The sequence below is a fragment of the Phaenicophaeus curvirostris genome, chromosome 4 (assembly GCF_032191515.1).
Source record: "Phaenicophaeus curvirostris isolate KB17595 chromosome 4, BPBGC_Pcur_1.0, whole genome shotgun sequence".
Taxonomy (NCBI): Eukaryota; Metazoa; Chordata; class Aves; order Cuculiformes; family Cuculidae; genus Phaenicophaeus; species Phaenicophaeus curvirostris.
The window spans coordinates 28,906,952-28,926,656 of NC_091395.1; the positions used below are offsets into that span (position 1 = coordinate 28,906,952).

General features: G+C 37.3%; 1 protein-coding gene across 7 annotated transcripts in view; it reads right to left on the reverse strand.

Moving 5' to 3' along the window:
- GRID2 (glutamate ionotropic receptor delta type subunit 2) overlaps nt 1-19,705 on the reverse strand; it is a 726,503-nt gene that overhangs the window by 267,969 nt on the left and 438,829 nt on the right. For all 7 annotated transcript variants that reach the window (XR_011337353.1, XR_011337352.1, XR_011337351.1 and 4 more), the window contains exon 4: nt 17,823-18,028. Coding sequence is in view for 2 of the 7 variants with exons in the window: in XM_069855621.1 (XP_069711722.1) it covers nt 17,823-18,028 (206 nt within the window). In the remaining 5 variants the exon portion in view is untranslated. The remainder of the gene's footprint in view (nt 1-17,822; nt 18,029-19,705) is intronic.

A 19,705-nucleotide genomic window follows, 5' to 3' on the forward strand; every position in this document is an offset into this window, starting at 1 on the left:
TACAGCAGACTAACAACAGAGAGAAAACCATGTTACGAATGCGTTCAAATGCAGAAAATTACATGTTACTTTTATCAACAACTACAGAAATTCTCTAGGATAGCCTGGTCTATGAAGAACCTAGGATTTAATCTGATCAAATGTATGTGGTATGTGGTTTTTTTTTTCCTTTCAGTTATTACAACGGACAGAAGGAAAACACAGATGATAATTTTGCATATCAGTGGCTACAGCTGTAAAACAGTACAAGAAAATATATTAGGATATGCACACAGAATAATAGTTTATATCCAGATATAATGTTTTGATGTGTATAAATAAGGCAAGTCACAATTTAGACCAAAGTATTGAGCTATGTCTTAGATCAGAGGTGTTTTATCCCTCCTATGCTTTTATGGGACCTAATGCAAGTAGGCACTCAGCAGGATGTCTCCAAATATTACATATAAAATTGTAACATATAGTGCCTTCTGTAGCTAAAATTTCCACCAGAGGAATAAGCGTTGACAGAGTATGTTCTTGGAAAATTAGGAGTCATGAGGATGTCAGGTACCAGAGAAACAGGTGTTAATTAGAAAAGATGCAAGTTGCATGGCAAAGTCATTACAATGGCACATACTTACGCACTCAGTACTACTAATTTTTTTAAATATTATTGTTTATGTTACAATATATTTGAATGCATTAATTATAGAACTGAAATCTCATTCTTCCTTCACAAGAGCACAAGAATTTAAACTGCTGATTTTATTGTAATTTCCTTTCACTTTTAACTATAAGGGCTTTTGTCATATTTTGTATTATCTGAGATGGGCTTTGATTTTCTATTTTATTTCCATGGGCTTTAGTAATAATTTCGTTTATGAGTTCTACACATTTTAATAATTCTTTGTACCAACCAGTTCATGCTACAGCTGCATCAAATATTCGTATTATTTCATGGCTTTGTGACAACACCAGAAACACACTTCACAATTCAAGTTTTAATTGGTGATACAAATGGATAAAAAATGGCATTCCATCTATTTGATGACTTAACAGCAAGTAACATTGCAGCCATCTTACATGAAAAGTGCAATTATCTCCTGGGTTAGAATCATAACATCACAGCACTTTGAAACAACTACACAAACAATTGTGCTAGTGAAAGAGCTGGCACAAAGGAACGGCAACATGCAATTAGGGACAGAGAGGAAAGCACAGCCACAGCAGTCAGTAAATTAGGGCAGTGTGGGACCTCAGTACATGTAATTTGTAATAGCACTGCATTTTGCACAAGGAAGTCCTACAGGTCAAATACCATCTAGGTACATGAATAAAGATGAGAGAGAGAACCTGCCCTCTCAAAGTTAGCATGTGAAGTGTAAATACATAATATATAGGTTCTGTAGGTAGACAAAGAGATAGGTAGACAGGTGGATAAGGAGTAAAAAGAAGCAAGAGAATGCTAGTCACCACAGTAGGCAGTTGTCTCAGCATAACAGCTGCCTGTACATTGTCAAGTTAATCATAGGCAAGGTGATAAAAACGTCCTGTGGAAAGATTTGAAGTGGGATAATGAATTGGTTTAATACGAATTAGTGGTGTGCTCTTTCCATGTGCAAAGGAAAATCATGGCAGAAGCAAGATCACGGAGAAAGAAAGCAATGAACAATAATAGATGGGAAACCAAACAAGAGCTGTCATCTGAACACCATTTAAAATATGAAAGGCAACATTCAATACTTCAAAAAAGGCTCTGAGAAAGAAGCAAAAGCTTTATGTTCTACTCTACTAAAAAAGCAAAGCCAAGAACAGGTAGATGATTAGAGCAACAAGCGAGAAAAATAACCTTTCACCAGTATTTCGAATAGATTCAAGCTGGGCAAGACTGCATTTATCAAGACCAGAGAAAGAGATTTTGCAATTGTAAGGAACACACTGTAGCTATGCACCTTTTATTGAAAATTTTTGCATCTTGAAGTTACTTTCTAGATAGAATTAGCTATATTTAAACACTGGACAGATGTGAAGATCCCGAGAAAGGCCAAAATTGAGCAATAAGGGATGGATGAAAATAGAGCAGCTTGCCCAGAATGATAGGGTAAACAAATAAAGATTAAAACTTGTCTAAGTTTAGGTGATTAGACATTGAACAGATGTCTGAAAGACAGGGAGCTTTTTTAAGTGGGATGAAGATCCAGAGAGAGGGCAAATCTGTGAGCCATCAGCATAGAGCAGATTCTGAATATATGTTCACAAACATAATTTTCCAGACACTACGTACATAGAGAAGATGGCAGGAAATAATTATGCCCATCTGCAAATCATCAACATCCATACTGTGAGAGTCATCCATAGGATGAAAACTTGGGTTACTAAGAACCATTTGACTGATAAAACTCACTGTTGTAACCTTTGAGAATCAAGGACTTTCTGATGCTTATAAATTTTGTTGAGTAGCAACTATTATCGTTAAAATCTTAATGAGATGAGAACTTCCCTTTCCATCCTAAATGTTATTTTTCATATTTTAAAATTTTCATGTAGTGAAGGGATGATATGAGTATATATCTATACCTTTGTTACCATTAGTAAACAGAATTTCTATTCATAGGGCATTGATACTATGGAAAAACATAATACACATCACTAATGTAGAAAAAATGAAACATCCTTGTGCAGAATGTGCAGAAATGTGACAGAAGAACTGAATTCTACACCTTGAACAAAATATATTAACAGCAATGGGTTACGTCAAATAAATCCACCCTACAGCTACCATGTAAGATACAAGCTTCTTGAAAAAATAAGCACCACTGGGAAAAATAGTTAAAAATCACACAACAGGAATTAGGAAAGATTTTTTTTGTGAGAAATAATTATGGAAAAGTAGAAAAATGCTATTGTTTTGCACAAATACGCTTTGCTGTGAACCATGAGCTTGTGAAAAACAATATTTATCTTAAACTTATCAACTGTCTTCTGAGTCAGAATAAACTTTCACCACTAAGCACTACATTTTCTGGCAAAAGTGAGGAAATTCTCATTATTGAAAATCTAGTATTTTTGTATATCACATAATATTAAGTCAAAATAGCAAAACCCATCAGGAGAAGAAGTGAAATTCTTGAGCAATTGACGTGTGGAACAAAGCAAACTGCAGAAAGAACTCAAGTCACTACAGTAAAGGAAAGACAAGCTGCAATGGAAGCTGAACTATGAGGTGTGAGGAGGTTACAGGGTTCTCCATCCTGACTCTCAATGGATATGAAAATAAGCATCAATTTTAATAGCTGGATTAAACAAAATCAAAATTCTTCAAGCAACCTAAAGCTAAAAGTCCCAATTTAGTCTTACTGAGTGCAGTAGGTGTGATTGCCTCAGGCAAGAAACAAATGTGCACAGAAGGCATCTTCATATCCCAAGCTCTCTGTCTTGAGGTCAGATTGACTGAGCTGGACAAATTCAAAAAGACAAAGTAGAATATTGATATCAAGTTTGCAGGGACTTCATAAAACAGTCATGTCATCTCCACCCTAGCATGCTGTGTGCTACTAAGGAGGAAGCATATCTCAAGTCATCAGGGCATTAACTCCTGGCAGGATTTAGAAAACAAAACAAATCACAAATAGGACTTTGTGTGAACACCACCAGATCATCACACAAAGGAGGATCTGACTTAGTCACTCCATGAAAAACAGGGTGTCAACTGATCAGAAGGGACAAGCTATGAAAAACTTTATTGTCAGATACAACATAAGTGGGAGTTGCATGCCAATTTACCCTCTGATGATAAGAAGGAGGCTCTAGAATGAGAGTGAGCTGCTGGCTGTGGTGCATATGGGCACCAGCAACAAAGGGAAATAAGGCAGCAATGTGCAAAAAGGGATGTATGCAAAGCAATGTGGAATCAAGCAGCAATCACTTAAGGCTGAAAGGCTGCAAATGCCTCCATAGCTAGACACGAAGGCAGGCAAACTCTGTACTCTTAAGAAAAGGAGATGGCAAAAATCTTTAAAATTGGTATACAAAAAGAATGATGCTATAGACATATATGCCATGCTTCCATACAAATCTCAGAAAGTCAACATGGAAAGAAGGACGAAACAATACATCTGATTTTAAGTAACACTTAGTGTGCACGGCATCTTGAAAATCTTGCTCAATGGAAGATTTACTAGGCTAAATACTAAAGGAATTTCATAGCATATTGTGGTAAAAAGAAAATTCACAATAGTAAGATGTTAAAAAGAAAAGGTAAGTATATACAAAGAGTAGTCAAAAAAATAAAATACTCTTGGGCAGAAACTACGTGAGCTGTATTTAAGTATAAGCTATATCAAGTGTTCAAAATGCAAGTAAAATATGAAATACATTTATTTTTAATCTATTCACTTAAACTGATCCTCAACAATCACTAATTTTCTTTGCCTTTTCTTGACTCTGTTACCAAAAGACTTGAGAAAGTGGAAAAAGTACCTCAATCAGAACAGTAACTTTTTACATCCTGCATTATTACTTACCAGTCCTGTGCAATACACATTTTTACCAGGATTAAAATGGTACTTAAAACTCTTAATACATGCATGTGTATTTAAACTCAACAAATTTAATCCCATTGAATTTATTTTAAAATCCAAAATGTTTATCGAAACTGAAAGCAGCTCCAACAATTTCTCCCCAGGGAATATTATGCCTCTACTCCTCTTCTCCCAAGAAAAAGCATTATGCAACTGAGACAACTCTTTTCCCTATCTTTTGTAATGTACATTAGAAGCATCAAAACCCTTGAGTATAGGTATCTTGTTTAGTTTTATATAAACACAAAATTCCTTGAGCAAACACTAACCATTATACCTCAGGGAAGATCACTGCACTGATGGAGAGACAGCCTCTGATCTGGCTGCTTGGTATAACAAGGACAGTGAACAGAAATTACAATGTGAGACTAGATTTTAATTTTGGATTCAAATAAAAATTCAGTTAATTCCATAAATTCTTAATACCTTTTTTCTGAAAATAAGTCTTAACTCATCTCTCAGATCTCCAGACTAAAATTATAGCACAAACAGAAGATTCTGTAAGTTATCAGAAATGACCCTATATTTCATTACTAGCTGTTTTGCTGAACTGCTGCACTATTAGTACATATACATACATGTATTATATCTAAGTTTGCTTGTGGTGAAATAGCTTTAAGAAATCATGTAATACTCCTACCTATCATTTTCCCTTTAGACCACAGGCCTAAACAGGCACTTTCATATTTTTCTCCCAATTGATCATTCCCTCTGATAATGGACAGAGGTCAGATGTCAGCACTGATTTTCAGATCTGCCGTCTTTGATGTGGTTCACCAAGTTTCCCATCTTTCACCTCAATGGGCAATGAAAAAGGTAGGGAATATAGTCTAAGAGGTTTGTCTTTTCACACATTTTAAATGTGATCAGACAGCTGGGATAGGAAAATGGCAGTACGCAATGGGATCTCTCACCCTGGTCTGCCTCCTCTCTTGTTCGTGTGGTAGATCAAGCCTCACTTTTGCCTGCGTATATCTGTCTACTAGTTTGAAGACAGAACCTAGCTCTCTCTTTGAACACTGGCTTGACAGTCTGCTTGGATTCACTGTTGCAAGTCTAATTAGGAACCTCAGTAATGGCAGCCTGGCAGTCACTATCTAAACAAGATTAAAATGAAGATTGACAAAACAGACATTGAAAAAGTACTTTCAGCCAAAATTTACCCGTTGGCAATATGGATACTTAAACGTCCTAATACGGATGCCTTAACAGCAAAGACAGTAATGTTCTCTCTGTAATGAAAGACCCATGACCGTAATACACCAGGTTGAAATGTAAAGCACTTTGCTTGGAAGTAAATTTAAAAGCTAGTCAGGAGAATAGCAGCATGAAAAAAGGTCATGTAACTCTGCAGAGAATGTAGATAGTTAAAAATCTGATTTTATTCCAGCTTGGAATGAAACCCAAGAGTTTTGATATTCTATGAAAGCGATTTCAGAGCTCAGGCTTTGAGGTAGTCTGCCCAACTATCTTGGAACCACAGACCACAGGAAACTTGGAATTTTTTGATGGAAAAAACCCTCTTAGCTGGCTTCATTCAGGATCTGAACTCTTAGTCAGTGAAGTTTTCCCACCATTTAAATAATTTACAGAACAGAAACCACAGGATTTATTCCTTAAATATTGATTCCAACAGCAGTGTACTGCTGGCATGGTTCCTGCACTATGAGCAAACTTTTTGGCTTATGCATGTACTAGACAAATATATGCGAAATAGTATGGTTTTATTTTATAATTATTAATTTACACTTCCTAAAATAAAGGCAAACTGTTTCAAAATAAAAAATATCAAAGAAGCGGAAAACAGATCCTCACATGCATTGCTACCATGAGGATCCACCAAAGAATTAACAGGGGATATGAAGTGGGGTGCAATTTTCACATTTCAAGTGTTCATTTTAACCAGCTAGTGAGAATATTTTAACCAGCTAGTGAGCAATTGCACCCTTAGCAAGTTTGCAGATGACACTAAGCTGGGTGGAAGTGTTGATCTGCTGGAGGGTAGGGAGGCTCTGCAAAGGGATCTGAACAGGCTGGACCGCTGGGCAGAGTCCAATGGGATGAAGTTTAACAAGGCCAAATGCCGGGTCCTGCACTTGGGGCACAACAACCCTATGCAGTGCTACAGACTAGGAGAAGTCTGGCTGGAAAGCTGCCTGGAGGAGAGTGACCTGGGGGTGTTGGTTGACAGCGACTAAACATGAGCCAGCAGTGGCCCAGGTGGCCAAGAAGGCCAATGGCATCTTGGCTTGTATCAGAAACGGCGTGACCAGCAGGTCCAGGGAGGTTATTCTCCCTCTGTACTCGGCACTGGTGAGACCGCTCCTCGAATCCTGTGTTCAGTTCTGGGCCCCTCACCACAAGAAGGATGTTGAGGCTCTGGAATGAGTCCAGAGAAGAGCAACAAAGCTGATGAGGGGGCTGGAGAACAGGCCTTATGAGGAATGGCTGAGAGAGCTGGGGTTGTTTAGCTTGGAGAAGAGGAGGCTGAGGGGAGACCTCATTGCTCTCTACAACTACCTGAAAGGAGGTTGTAGAGAGGAGGGTGATGGCCTCTTCTCCCCAGTGACAGGGGACAGGACAAGAGGGAATGGCCTCAAGCTCTGCCAGGGGAGATTTAGGCTGGACATTAGGAAAAAATTTTTCACAGAAAGGGTCATTGGGCACTGGAACAGGCTGCCCAGGGAGGTGGTTGAGCCACCTTCCCTGGAGGTGTTTAAGGCACAGGTGGACGAGGTGCTAAGGGGCATGGTTTAGTGTTTGATAGGAATGGTTGGACTCGATGATCTGGTGGGTCTCTTCCAACCTGGTTATTCTATGATTCTATGATACTTTGCATGCTTTTCTCTGTGCTGATCTGCAGAATATGGACAGTGTCTGTCACTCAGCTTTTCTGACAATAGCTATTGATTTTAGCTCTAAGATACACAGTTCATATCTAGCTGACAGTTACCACACACTAGTTCTTCAAGGCTGCCCAATTTAGAGTCTGACAGATGACCACATTGACAAAGACCTGAGCATGTACCACCTACCCTCTAGACTACCGCCTCACTTCATCTGAGACCAAACCACCCAAGCATTCAGAGAAACAGATCTTCACTGAGAAGGCAAAAATGATTCAAATATTTTATAAATCACAGAATGGTTTACATTCAGACTGATACATTAAATCACACTCTGAAGAGGACTAGGAGCTACTGCACAGCTTCAGCTTGAAGAGCTCACATTAATTTGAACAGCTAAAGAGATGGAAAGATACATTTTTCCCTTGACAGAACATCAAAGCACCTGAAAAAGTTCTGACCCAGAGTACCCCGAGGCTTCCACTATGTATGCTTCTACCATTTTATCACCGGGGGATGCTGCTGATGTCATGGGCCGCAGCTGAAGGTTTGTCTGGGAAGCACGAATATACTGTAGACCTAAGAGCCTCTTTCTCTTTCCCAAGAGGGGAAAATCTCAGTACTACATTGTTTATTTATGAAAACCATATATCTCTGAAAGCTGCAAGGGCTCTCAGTAGGAATTAACTCTTTTTATTCATACGTATCCAAGCAATTCAAACATGAACACTTTTCTAAAGAGATCACCCGTGAAAAGTTTTCGTTCCTCAGAGCATCTCAAAATGCCAAGTATGTTATTTTTTAAAGTTTCAGTTTCAATTACAGCTTATGGAAATCTGCTTTCGTCATTGGTTGATAGAAACTACAGAAAACTTTAATTGGCTACTTCCCTTTCCCTTTGCCTACTCCCACCTCAGCACATATGAATTCTCGCTCAATGCAAAAAGGGCACATAATATATGTTATAACCTGGGGGATTTTTTTCCACTATAATCACACAGAATTACACAGTGAGAATCAGTCTGTTTCCATAAGCTAAGGCAAACTGGAACTGCCTTGAAGGCTTTCTTGTGGCTGTCTCCACTACCTGATGAAAAGTTAAAAGAAGCCCCTGCTTTGCTGCCTTTATAACTAAATGAATGTCTTACGTGAACCACTCTTTAAGGATACTTCATTTACTGAATTCCTAAAGAAAGTTGATAAAAATCTATCTTTTGATTTAATCTCTTCTGAATTTGTATCCCTCTCACTCCTCAGTAGTGCAGGTTTAGATGCCAGAAAAAGCACAAAAAGCCAAACAAAACAGATTGCTCTCTTAACGCAGCAGGCCAACGGTATTACCTGGCAAATTTCTTTTCCTCTTTTTCTTTCTCTTTGTGATTTCATGTCTAGCCATTGCTTCTTAAATTAATCTGTGCTAATAGCATAAACTCCTACAGCTTCTCGTTCTTTATTTGCTTTGAAATACAGGAGCTTCTGTAAGATAAAAATATTTATCTATCTTAAGATAAATGTTGATTCCCTTCCCCAGCAAATATCCTGTTGTTCTCAAGATTACATTTTAAGAAACCCAAACAGCCTGGAGTGCAGTACCATTTTTTCAGACTGTTTCAGAAAACTATAGAATCATAGAATGGTTTGGGTTGGAAGGGGCCTTGAACGATCATATAGTCCAATCCTCCACTGACCACTTCTTTAACATTATAGAAATTGTTTCTAATGGTGTACTAAGCATTTTTATTAATGTGCTATCAATCTGTGTGCAGGTAATTATCCAATTTGGTTGACCAGCTCTTAAAGAAAGAATTCTAATTGACACAAAGTTTACTGAAGCATACCTAGCAAAAACATTACAGCTAGAATAAAACTACAACATGCATTCTGAAAAAAAGGAGAAAAACATGGAAGACCGTGCTCAGCTGAATTTTTTAAGCAAACTCCCAGCAAACACTATGAAAGGGGTGATAGATTATAAACTTACATTTTTACTCTAGAGCAAACTAATGAGATACCGTCATCAATGCCACAGGGAACTTTTTTAAAACAGAAGAAATAAAGACTATCAATTCTCCTCATTTTAATCTAACAGAAGGGCAAAATTATTCAGATATTAATTATGAATTAATTAATTGTGTTTCAGTGTTAGAAATATTCAACACTGAATTTTTACATTAGCTAGGAAACCCATTATATTTTAGGAAAGTGTAGGTAAGCTAATGCACTGACTATACCTCTACTTAGTGGTGGGAAGGAAAGAGGCAGAATAGTTCTGCTCATGAGGCAACATGACTTTGGAGGAAGAATCACATTAGAAATAGTTTTGTCAGATCTTATCTCCATTTTAAGTTAATCCCCTCTAGCTGTCATACTATTTCAAAAAGACACTCATCCTACGGCAGTCAATTGCACATCAGTTTTGCAGATGTTCGGAGTAGGCTTTTTATAACACCTACATGAATCATACTCAGTTCTGTGGAAAACACGTACTTTAATACACTGTCTCGATCTGTGTATATGAGAGCTTTGTTTCATTAATGTGTTTTATATCTTTTAATTTTTAAATACTCATTTTGTTTGGCTGTTTGAAGTAATTTTCTCTCAATTGGAAGACATTTGTCTCTCAAGAGGAACGCAGCAGAGGTGTTTATAGCGAAGCTATAAAAGCAGGGAGGAAAGATGAGCAGTAACTAAGACTATCAGATCCAATTAAAATTACTGGTATGACAACAGCAGAATGTAATTAACTATGATAGCAATTTAAGAAAGCAGGACAAAGAACAAACAACACAAATGGAAGAAGAAAACAATTATTAAATCTTTAAAGATGATGGGAGGTCACTCCTTCAGTCATTTGTTTTAGTCCAGAAAACAGTGTACCCAGCAAGATCCCAAAGAAGAGAATTTCAATGACTGAATCATTAAAAGCCATGTAGAGTAACAAAAAGAAATTTATAGGAAAGCATAATCAAACAGTCGTCTGCACAACAGCAGACAGATTCTGAGATTCTCATAAAGTACACAATACACCTTGTTCTCAGTACTTAATCACTAAAACATCTCCTATTTTCTCTCAAATAAACATACTAGCAGTTTTCATAACTAGAGTTTTCACTAATATTCATGATAAATTACTTATGAAATGGTACTGAAACTAACGAGTTGTACTTGAACTTATGAATCTGCATTCCAATTTACAAATTGGGATAGGAAGAGAATTAAGGATGGAAGAGATTTAAAAGCTCATTAGGCAGTTCCAAAATTCAAAGAAGAGAGTAGGTTCAAATACTGAATACTGGTCAATGCTTACAGACAGCAAGGTATTCTTCTTGTCTTACTATATAAGATGAAGAATTTTATTGTATTTCTATAAAAATTCTGATAGTGTAAATATTTGTATTGTTAACCAGACATAGAGCAATTATAGTCATGCATATTGTCATGCATACATCTATATTATAGACATACAGGCAATTTTTATTAACACAATAAATTTTATTTTTATAATCAAAATAATCCACTACAGCTTTTCCTGTTGACACTAGAGAGTAGATCTGGTTCATATCTTGCAATTGTGCTAAGCTCTGGCATAGGCTAGAAACCAGTATAATGTGAATATCTATCTATAATAAATGTCACATGATTAAACATCATAAAGCCAAAATGAAGAAAATCTGGAAGGAAGAAAAATGAAAAAAAAAATGAAAAAGAAAAATATTGTGTGACTTTTTCTTATGCTGTAAACCACACAGATGTTCCTGTTCATATTAGCTTTGGACGCAAACTTCAATGAGGCTCTCCTTAAACCACCACCACCACAGTAAAGGATGCAAAAGAATACACAACCACGGTACAACCCAGAGTGTATATTGGTACTACCAGACTTGTAACATCAGGAAGGCTTTTGTCTCACTTTTCACATCACAAGCACATGAGGAATGGCTGATTGCAAGATGAGCATGTCTGCATCCTGCTTCTCATCAGCCACTGTTATTAGCAACCTTAATTAAAAACCAAACCCAACATGCAACCAACACAAACGTGCCAGCTGAGCTCCAGCCTATTCATATGCAACCTTACTTTTCAGGAACAGTAAGGTACAGCCCTAGATCTAAAATTCTTATCATTGCAAAAAACCTGCAGACAGCCACCAGCTCCTGTTCTTCTAGATCTAGACCCTCTGTGTTGGGATAAATATCCCATGATGTTTCCTCTTCATTTGGATACTATTACAAAATAAATCACCTTAGCTACAGTGAGCACTGCATTCTGTCCAAAGAACCTCGACACTGTGAACGTAAATTTCACTCTTCTCCTGATACTTTACTGAAAATACAGAAACAGAAAAGATTGCTTTAGATTACAATCATGGTAAGGATGTATATTATACAAATCCCTTTAAAACTGACTTCTTTCATCAGTGAGATTTTCCTCTTTCATTTTTCTGTAACTAGAATGCTTTATCTTTCAACTTTGGTAAGCTAGTGCATATAAAATCTATACCAACATCACTCTGTTCTCAAGCCCAGCCAAATAACAGGACTTTTCACATCCAAACATTCAGCCTTCATCTGGATGACCTATACTTAAGTCTGCAGGAGCATAAAAAGTTAAGAAACTGGACTAAATGGTAAATGCAATAAATTTATCAGATTTTTACTGAAAGGTAAAATTTAGAATTCTCCAAGATCCCTGCTTCCCTTCTTGCAGGTTAAAAAAGTCAGTAAGGACACTCTTCTGCTACAATTAACAGATGAATGCTTCAACTTGTTCAACATTCTGAACATGCTTGCTGAACACCCCTTTACTAGAGATTTGAAAGATGCTATGAATTAAAGCCTCTAGCTCAGTTTGCAGCTATAAATTCCATGTTTAATGCTGGAGAAAGACACAACAGAAAGATATTTTTCATTACACTGTCATTAACAATGACAAATTACGGGAGAGCATGCTGAATGGGATTTATTTTATCACAAGCTATGAGATAGATAATGGACTCAAAAAAGGCAAGTATGCTCTAAAGGAGACAGCAGGTCTAAAAAGCTCAAACACACTTCCAAAAAAATTAGAGAGAAAGATGACCTTAAAGATTAGAGCATTTAACTTAGTTATAAGAAAGACTGAGGAGCAAACAGTCACTGACAGTGCAAGATCTGATTTTAGCCTTTAAAGACCATCTCTCCTAGATAAATTCTAGTATAACTTATGATAAAATAAAAGGAAAAGGAGATAAAAATAGCAGCAAGGAAGTTCATATGGCTGCCGCTGATCCTTCACCTTCATTGCTGCCATCTAAAAGAGAATTGCTTGAACAATCACTGTCTTTGAGACTTCACACCTGTATTTTACATAAATAGGATTTTTTAAAAATCAGAGATCATAAACAAGCTCTCACAAGAAAAGCACTAAAAATATCTGAAGGAAATGGTCCTTCATATTTGCATGATGGAAAAATTACCTTTTTCATTATTATTAACATCAACTGGCTACCAGCTACTAGCTACCACTACTACATCCAGCAGTGCCCAGAAAATTACAAAGTTCATACAAATATGATAAACCCTCAGCCCAATGAGAAATCCAAAAGGTTTTCCATGAGACATGTGAATGCTTTTCCAATATACCACCGAATCAGTTCACCACTGCTGAATCCAATGGACAAATCTGTCCTCATTCAATTTCCGTGTTGCTTTGACAAGAAGAAACTCTTCAGACAGTGGAGTTCATTTAAAAATATGAAACTTGCAATGGGTTTTAGATGACAGATGAACATGTCTTTATTGTGCAGAAAACATATGGAAGTATACAAAATGTACACAAAATATTTAGCATTCAGGCACTACACACAGGTATGCAAGCATTGGTCTTAAGTTTCATCAAGAGAAGTAGTAATGAAGTGTGATTCAGTAACACATTCAAAAGTCACATAACATGGCACTGCAAGAAGAAAATGTAGCTTTCCTAAATACCAATTTGATGCTTCTGCCTGAATGTACCTGAGATGAGCAGCCCATGGCACACATGTAAAGGGCAAACCAGTAGGTTTTAAATGTCAGAAGATCAAAATCTCAGATTTACAAGATCTTACAGAGGAATCTATGGCAAATAGCAGCTAATAGTTGGGCTACGAATTCAGCTGTGCTGGAAATAGAGGCAAGGTACCACGTAACATACAAGTATTGCTACAACTCAGATTTAGCAGCTACTAGTTTTGTTCAATATACATTTTAAAATAATTATAACCCAGGTCTGTGATGCATGTGAGATTAACTTTAAACAGATGTTTAACAGTAAACATTTCCAATATCTCTAGCATAATCGCTTGCATGATTGAAATCCTGATATTATGGGGCTCTGTAACTTCAAGTTTATTGCAGGACAGAGCCTTTGGAATAATAAAAAGTTAATATTTTTAATTACTTGAGACTTATAGTGTACACTGAGCTGAAGAGCAGTACTCTCTCCAGCCTGGGAACTGAAAATGCTGACTGCCCTGATGGCTTGAAATTGTCAAGCTCTCACAACAGCTTTGTTGGTTGATACGGGTTGCCAGTGCTCTGAAATTTTTGCTAGATAAACTGCTCAATCTTGCCACTGCAGTTAAAAAGTGTTCTCACCTCTTTAAGAGGTCACTTCCCCTGCAATAGAATCAAGAAAGTGGACCTAACAAAGGGTAGAAAGGTGCACGGTCACAGTCACATCTACCGATGTTGCTGCTGGGGTTGTAATCCATCCATTGAAGGGAACAACTGACAGCTGGAGGTGGCAATTATCTTCAGCTCCTAGACCAAGGCCTTCCAGAGCTTGCCTAGCAAAACTCCAGCAAAATCCCTGGCTGATGCTAGGGCTCTGTCACCCATGGCTTACTGGAGTTTCAACATGTAAAATTTTCCCCTGGTTGATATAATTTTTCTCTATATCTAAAAATCCAAATTAGCTGCATCATTCCTCCGTTTTGTAGTCTTGTTATCAGCTCCTAGAGTCCTTTGTATGGAAGAACACATTCTTATTTCTGGCCACAGCTGACAAGGTAGTTCCCTTGGCTAAAGAGAAATAAAATTGTAGGCAGATACGGACTGACAGAATTTTGTCCCTACTAAGGACACCTAGCTTGCTTCCTAAAGTCTTGTTTACCAAGGTGCTTTGTTATCCTTACAACTTCCGTTGCAATCTGAGTTTCCTGGCCTGTTCCTCTTCCTTCCCTGCCTTCTTACACCTACCTTCTCACAACTGCCTTTAGAAGCCCTCACTTTGCAAGGCAGGCTCAACACAGTAGTAGTTTCTCTATTCCTTTTCCTAAACCTTTCCTACTGTTGTTTTAAGATGCATTCCTGCTAAGGCTGAAATGATGATTGGGAATTTCTTTGGCCCAAAGAGTCCACACTCTTTTGTTAAAGCACTAGGTGATATTTTATCTTTTTTCTACTTTTGTTTTCCGCCACTTGATCCTGGATTTTTGTTCTCATGCTGAGCTGAGAAGGACATCCCAGTCCTTTTTCTTTTCCCCTATATGGCTTTTCATATCCTGCAAGTTCATCGCAGATCAGTAGAATACATGCAAAAAAAGTCCTCCACAAAATAAAAAGCAAATAAGTGACACACAGTTCAGATCTCTCACCAGTGCTGTCAGACAGTGGAACAATTTTTATGCAGAATGGTTGGTTCTGAGATATTTTTCAGTAATCACAAAAGTTTCAGTGAGAATATTTTGCTTTACCTGTGGGACCTGAGTGACTATTTCAGTGTACAGAAAGACCACATCCTACTGAAAAAACCTGCACAAGTCGCCAGTATATCCCTGGCAAAGTATTTTCCCAGATGCTGTCACAAATTATTCTGGGGAAAGATCCCAATCTCCACTAGCTCTATACCTCTGCACTCCTTAGAGCCATTGAATGTCACAAATTCAGCAGAATTTTATCCCTTCTGCTCCTCTACCTTCAGCTCAAAATGTTGAAGGATGCTGGAGAATTGGGCTGGCCTCTCCCTCTCCCTTTACGTTAATCCTTTAGCCAGTAAGAAGAGATGCAGTGATACCTGCTCCCAAGTGTTCCTGCCTTTCCATGCCCTACAGAAAGCAAATTAAAACATAATGGTTAAAGAGAGGATGGGTTTTTATCTTTGTAGCCAGAACAGTATTTTTACATACTAATCTCCCTTTTTTTGACTATATAAGTATAAATCTCATCTTGGCAAGCTCTAGAGATAAAAAAGCTGGATAGAAAGAATGGCTCTAACATAAAAAAAAACAATGCTGCTTTAAAAAAAAAAAAAGAAGAAAAAGAAAATTCAGAGCCAGAATGTTCTTACATAAAAATTAGAATTTCAAAGAGTCAGAACAAAGATAAATTCTACCACAAGGAATCTCCAATTTACAGGCTGCCTATTTACACAGGCTAGTGTCTGACTATTTACCCTGGAAAAGTTGTTACTTGCATAGCAATCAAGCCCACACTTACTACAGCTGTTGCAGAGTGAATGAACCCTCTTCTCAGCTAAACAATGAGAAGGTTCAGCTAAATCAGCAGTCTAAGAAGGAACGAAGCAGCAGAGACTATCTGAGGTCTGGGGAGAGAGACCGACAGCTGAATCCAACTAGGCAGCCAAAAATATCTCCTGGGCAGAAAGCAATAAAAAAAACCCCAAGGGCTTGTCTACATAATAAAAATAAACCCCGAGGGCTTGTCTACATACACGATTGTTTCTTATTTACTTTCTAAGTTTCACATGCTAAATCCACTATGTTAAAATGAATTTCCAAGTTAAACTGATCACAAATAAGGCAGATTCCTGGTAAGACCTTTCCTGATAGTCTCAGAGTCTCCTGGAAAGGAGAAACATTGCGAGGTTTTTGTTGTTGAAATTTTCTTTTGTGTTTAGTTTTGGGGTTTGGGTTTGTTTTTTTTTGGGGGGGGGGTGGGGGGGAGAGGCTGGAGAAGGGGAGGGAAGAAGGATTGTGGGTTTTGTTTAGTTGGATTTTGGTAGATTTTGAGTAGTCAATACCAAAGTAAGAACTCTAAAATAAACTATCTACTTTCCTGACAACACATGCATGGCAACTTCAAAAGATGACAATGACTTTGTTACTGTGCTTAAGTGTGTAAAGATAGATGATAGAGTGTATATTTATTAAAAAAAAAAAAAAAAAAAAAGAGTGTTTCTCCTTTGGAACAATAAAGGGGGTTTGTTTTTCTAGATTATTACAGTAAGAGCCCTGAATGTACTGCTTTTAGGTTGAAATGTAAAATATCTTACAATGCCACTTACCAAAAAATAAAACATTTGAGACTTAGGTGATGAAAACAGTACAGAACAATCTGAAACATGCCAAACATTTGTTTAAATCTTATAAGGCACTTCAGACATTTGGATAGCAAACCCTCATTACTCAGAATACTCCAATGTGTATGTGGACAGCAGAATCCTAGCCAAAAAACCAAGAGTGCAAAATAAAAAAATTGAAAAGAAACAAAACCCCTCTCTTCTAACTAAGGTTCCTACAGGGAATACACTTGAGACTACTATATATGCACAGTTAGTTTTTACACCTCATTTTGTGAAGACTTAGGCAGTAGGAAGGAAAAAAAAAAAGTAATGCAAGTTACAAATGGATGTAATTATTGCAGAAAGTGTATTTCCGTGGAACAGGAAAAATACATATATTGTTAACCATGGGTTGATGATGAAGTCTATACAGGCATTTATAAAACCACATTTGAAACAGCACGATGCTGTATAAAAAGAGCCGTGTCGATCACTTAAAAAAAAGTTACACAAGTCATAGTCAAAGGCAATACACAAATCTTCTGTCTCTAAATCCTGAAGAGCTGTGTAAAAATTCTGTCCATAGTGCTTGGAGATTTTGTTTAGAAACATAAGCATAACTTTAGCCTATTGTCTCAAATTCCTCATTCACATCCTATCCTTCAAAAATTCCATTGGTTTACTGCTACTCAGTGGTAATAACAGATCATTATCAAACATTATTTTACATAAAAAATGATATGTCAATCAGGTAAAAACATTTTATCCACAAGTACATATTTTATATATTTAAATAATAATAAAATTTTCAGTCGTAAAACCTTAGCCTTTTAATGAGTGACAAAATGAGCAAGGAATAACAAAACAATACCTATAAGCTTCAAACAGAAGTTTGAGGGCTGCTTCTTCTGCATATTTCTAAATGCTTTTGCTCATGCAAAATGTAGTTATACTGTTCCGCATGCACATTTATGAGCATGAAAAAGCATCTTTTCAAGATGATCTTTGAAGAGACACTATTTAAAATTTTTGTTGAGGTTTTGGGGACTTTTTTTGTTTGATTGTTTTTATGAAGTCAAATAAACTGAATGTTTTGATAAACGGCTGCAGTCCTGGCCCACCAAACAAGAAGTTACCAGTAATAAACACATACCTCCGTTATGAATGATTTGGCTGTTGAAGGGTTCATTATAAGAATAGCCCGTCTCAGAGTATCCCGGTAGCGGTTCAGTTCTTCTATTCGCATAGTGGCAAAGAGCCCCGTAATCATTTTATTGATGTTGTTTTCTACTTTCTGTAACGCTACATCCATTCCCTGTTGGGATACTCTGTCCAAAAACTCTTGTATTCCACGGATATCTAGAAAAATCAAAAGCCAACCAAGATGTTAACTCATAAGTAAAAAAAAAAAAGACACAAATAGTTGTTCAATTTATCTCACAGAAGTGTTTTGTTCAGTGTCACATAGACTACAATGGGCTTTCACTTAATATTTATTGGAGCTCTTCCTGAACTATGTTCATGGTATTTCTTAAAGTACTGAAATAGGAGAAAGAATGGCCACATATCAGCTACTGTCCAAAGGAAAAACTAGAAAATAAATCTACAAATATTTCCAGTAACTTTCTTAGTTTGGTCATTCAGTCATCACACTTTTTCCTTATCTTTCTTAAGGGACTTCCATGCTAAAATCCATAGAATCACAGAATTACCGGGTTGGAAAAGACCTCTTGGATCATAGAGTCCAACCATAAAGAGCAGTGAAGCCATTATGACTGTAGCAAACAGCGCCACCTTTGAGTGAGGGTCATCAGTGGACAATAGAGAGGGAGAAAGGAAGCAAGCAGACTGTTTTGTTTTGCATGACTCAAAATTATGGTATCCACTGCAACACTATGTAGCCTAATATATCTAAGTGAAGCTTGGGCTGTTCACTCACTAAAAAGTCTTAATGTTGTTATAAATGACACAGCTATTTATTTCTTTCAAGGCCAAAACCAAAAGTCAGACATGCAGTTGCAATGGTACTGCCTGCTCATGTCTCATACTGCTGCTGCTGGCTGAATTTAACAAGTTCTTCCACAGCAAATTACTCTAGTCTGGCTCACTTTGAGTAAATTCTTCCTTAAAAATGACTTGGAAAGGAAAAACAAATAAGCAATACATTGTGTTCACTGTCTAGCTTGTAGTATCTTTAATGTCTCTCAAACTGGAATGGCTGGGTACTCTTACACTGTTACTCTTACTTAACTTGTACACTTGTTCACTTACTTAACTTACTTAACTTGTTACACTGTTACTCTTACTCTTACATTGGATCACCTAAATGTGATCCAATGATTTGAAAGGCCTTTCTCAGTAGGGAATTCCACAAGTGCGAGCAAAAAAGCTTGTGTAGGTTTGGTTTTTTTTTTCCCCCTACTCTTTTGAATGCCTTCACCTAATCCCCCGAACTTTAAGCTTCAAATTCAAAATCATTCAATGACCTCATAAGTCAGAGCACAGGCTACTGGATCTCAGGAAAATCCCTCCAGCCTCACTGAGTCCTCACTGCCTAAACCCTACTCACAGCTGCGGTTTTTCAATCTCTTTTCTGGAGCTAAGTCACTAGTTCCCTGATGTGACTCCTTCTTCTTCCCGGTATTCGCGAAGACCTCCTCTCCCAGAGGACATTCAGCGGGATATCCTTACTTCCCTGCTGGCATGCCATCCTCCTGTACACCCAATCTGATCTCATTTAGAGAAACAAGAGACAAAACAGATACTGCAGACGCTGTCTGACACAGGCACTAGTTATGGGGGAAAAAAAAAGAAGCCAGTAGTGCCCAACATAAAAAGGAATTTCTGAAGAAATATTTCTTTAAAAATAAAGGTTCTTCAGGTTTAGGACAGCATTTGTGGTTAAAACTCACTGAAAAATATTTCTCCCATTAGAACACAAAATCTGGTCTCTCCTAGGTGCATGGCATTCAATTCTATCCCCTGGGAATTATAGTTCTTATTCTGCTTCCCTGCTATACCACTGATGCTCTATCA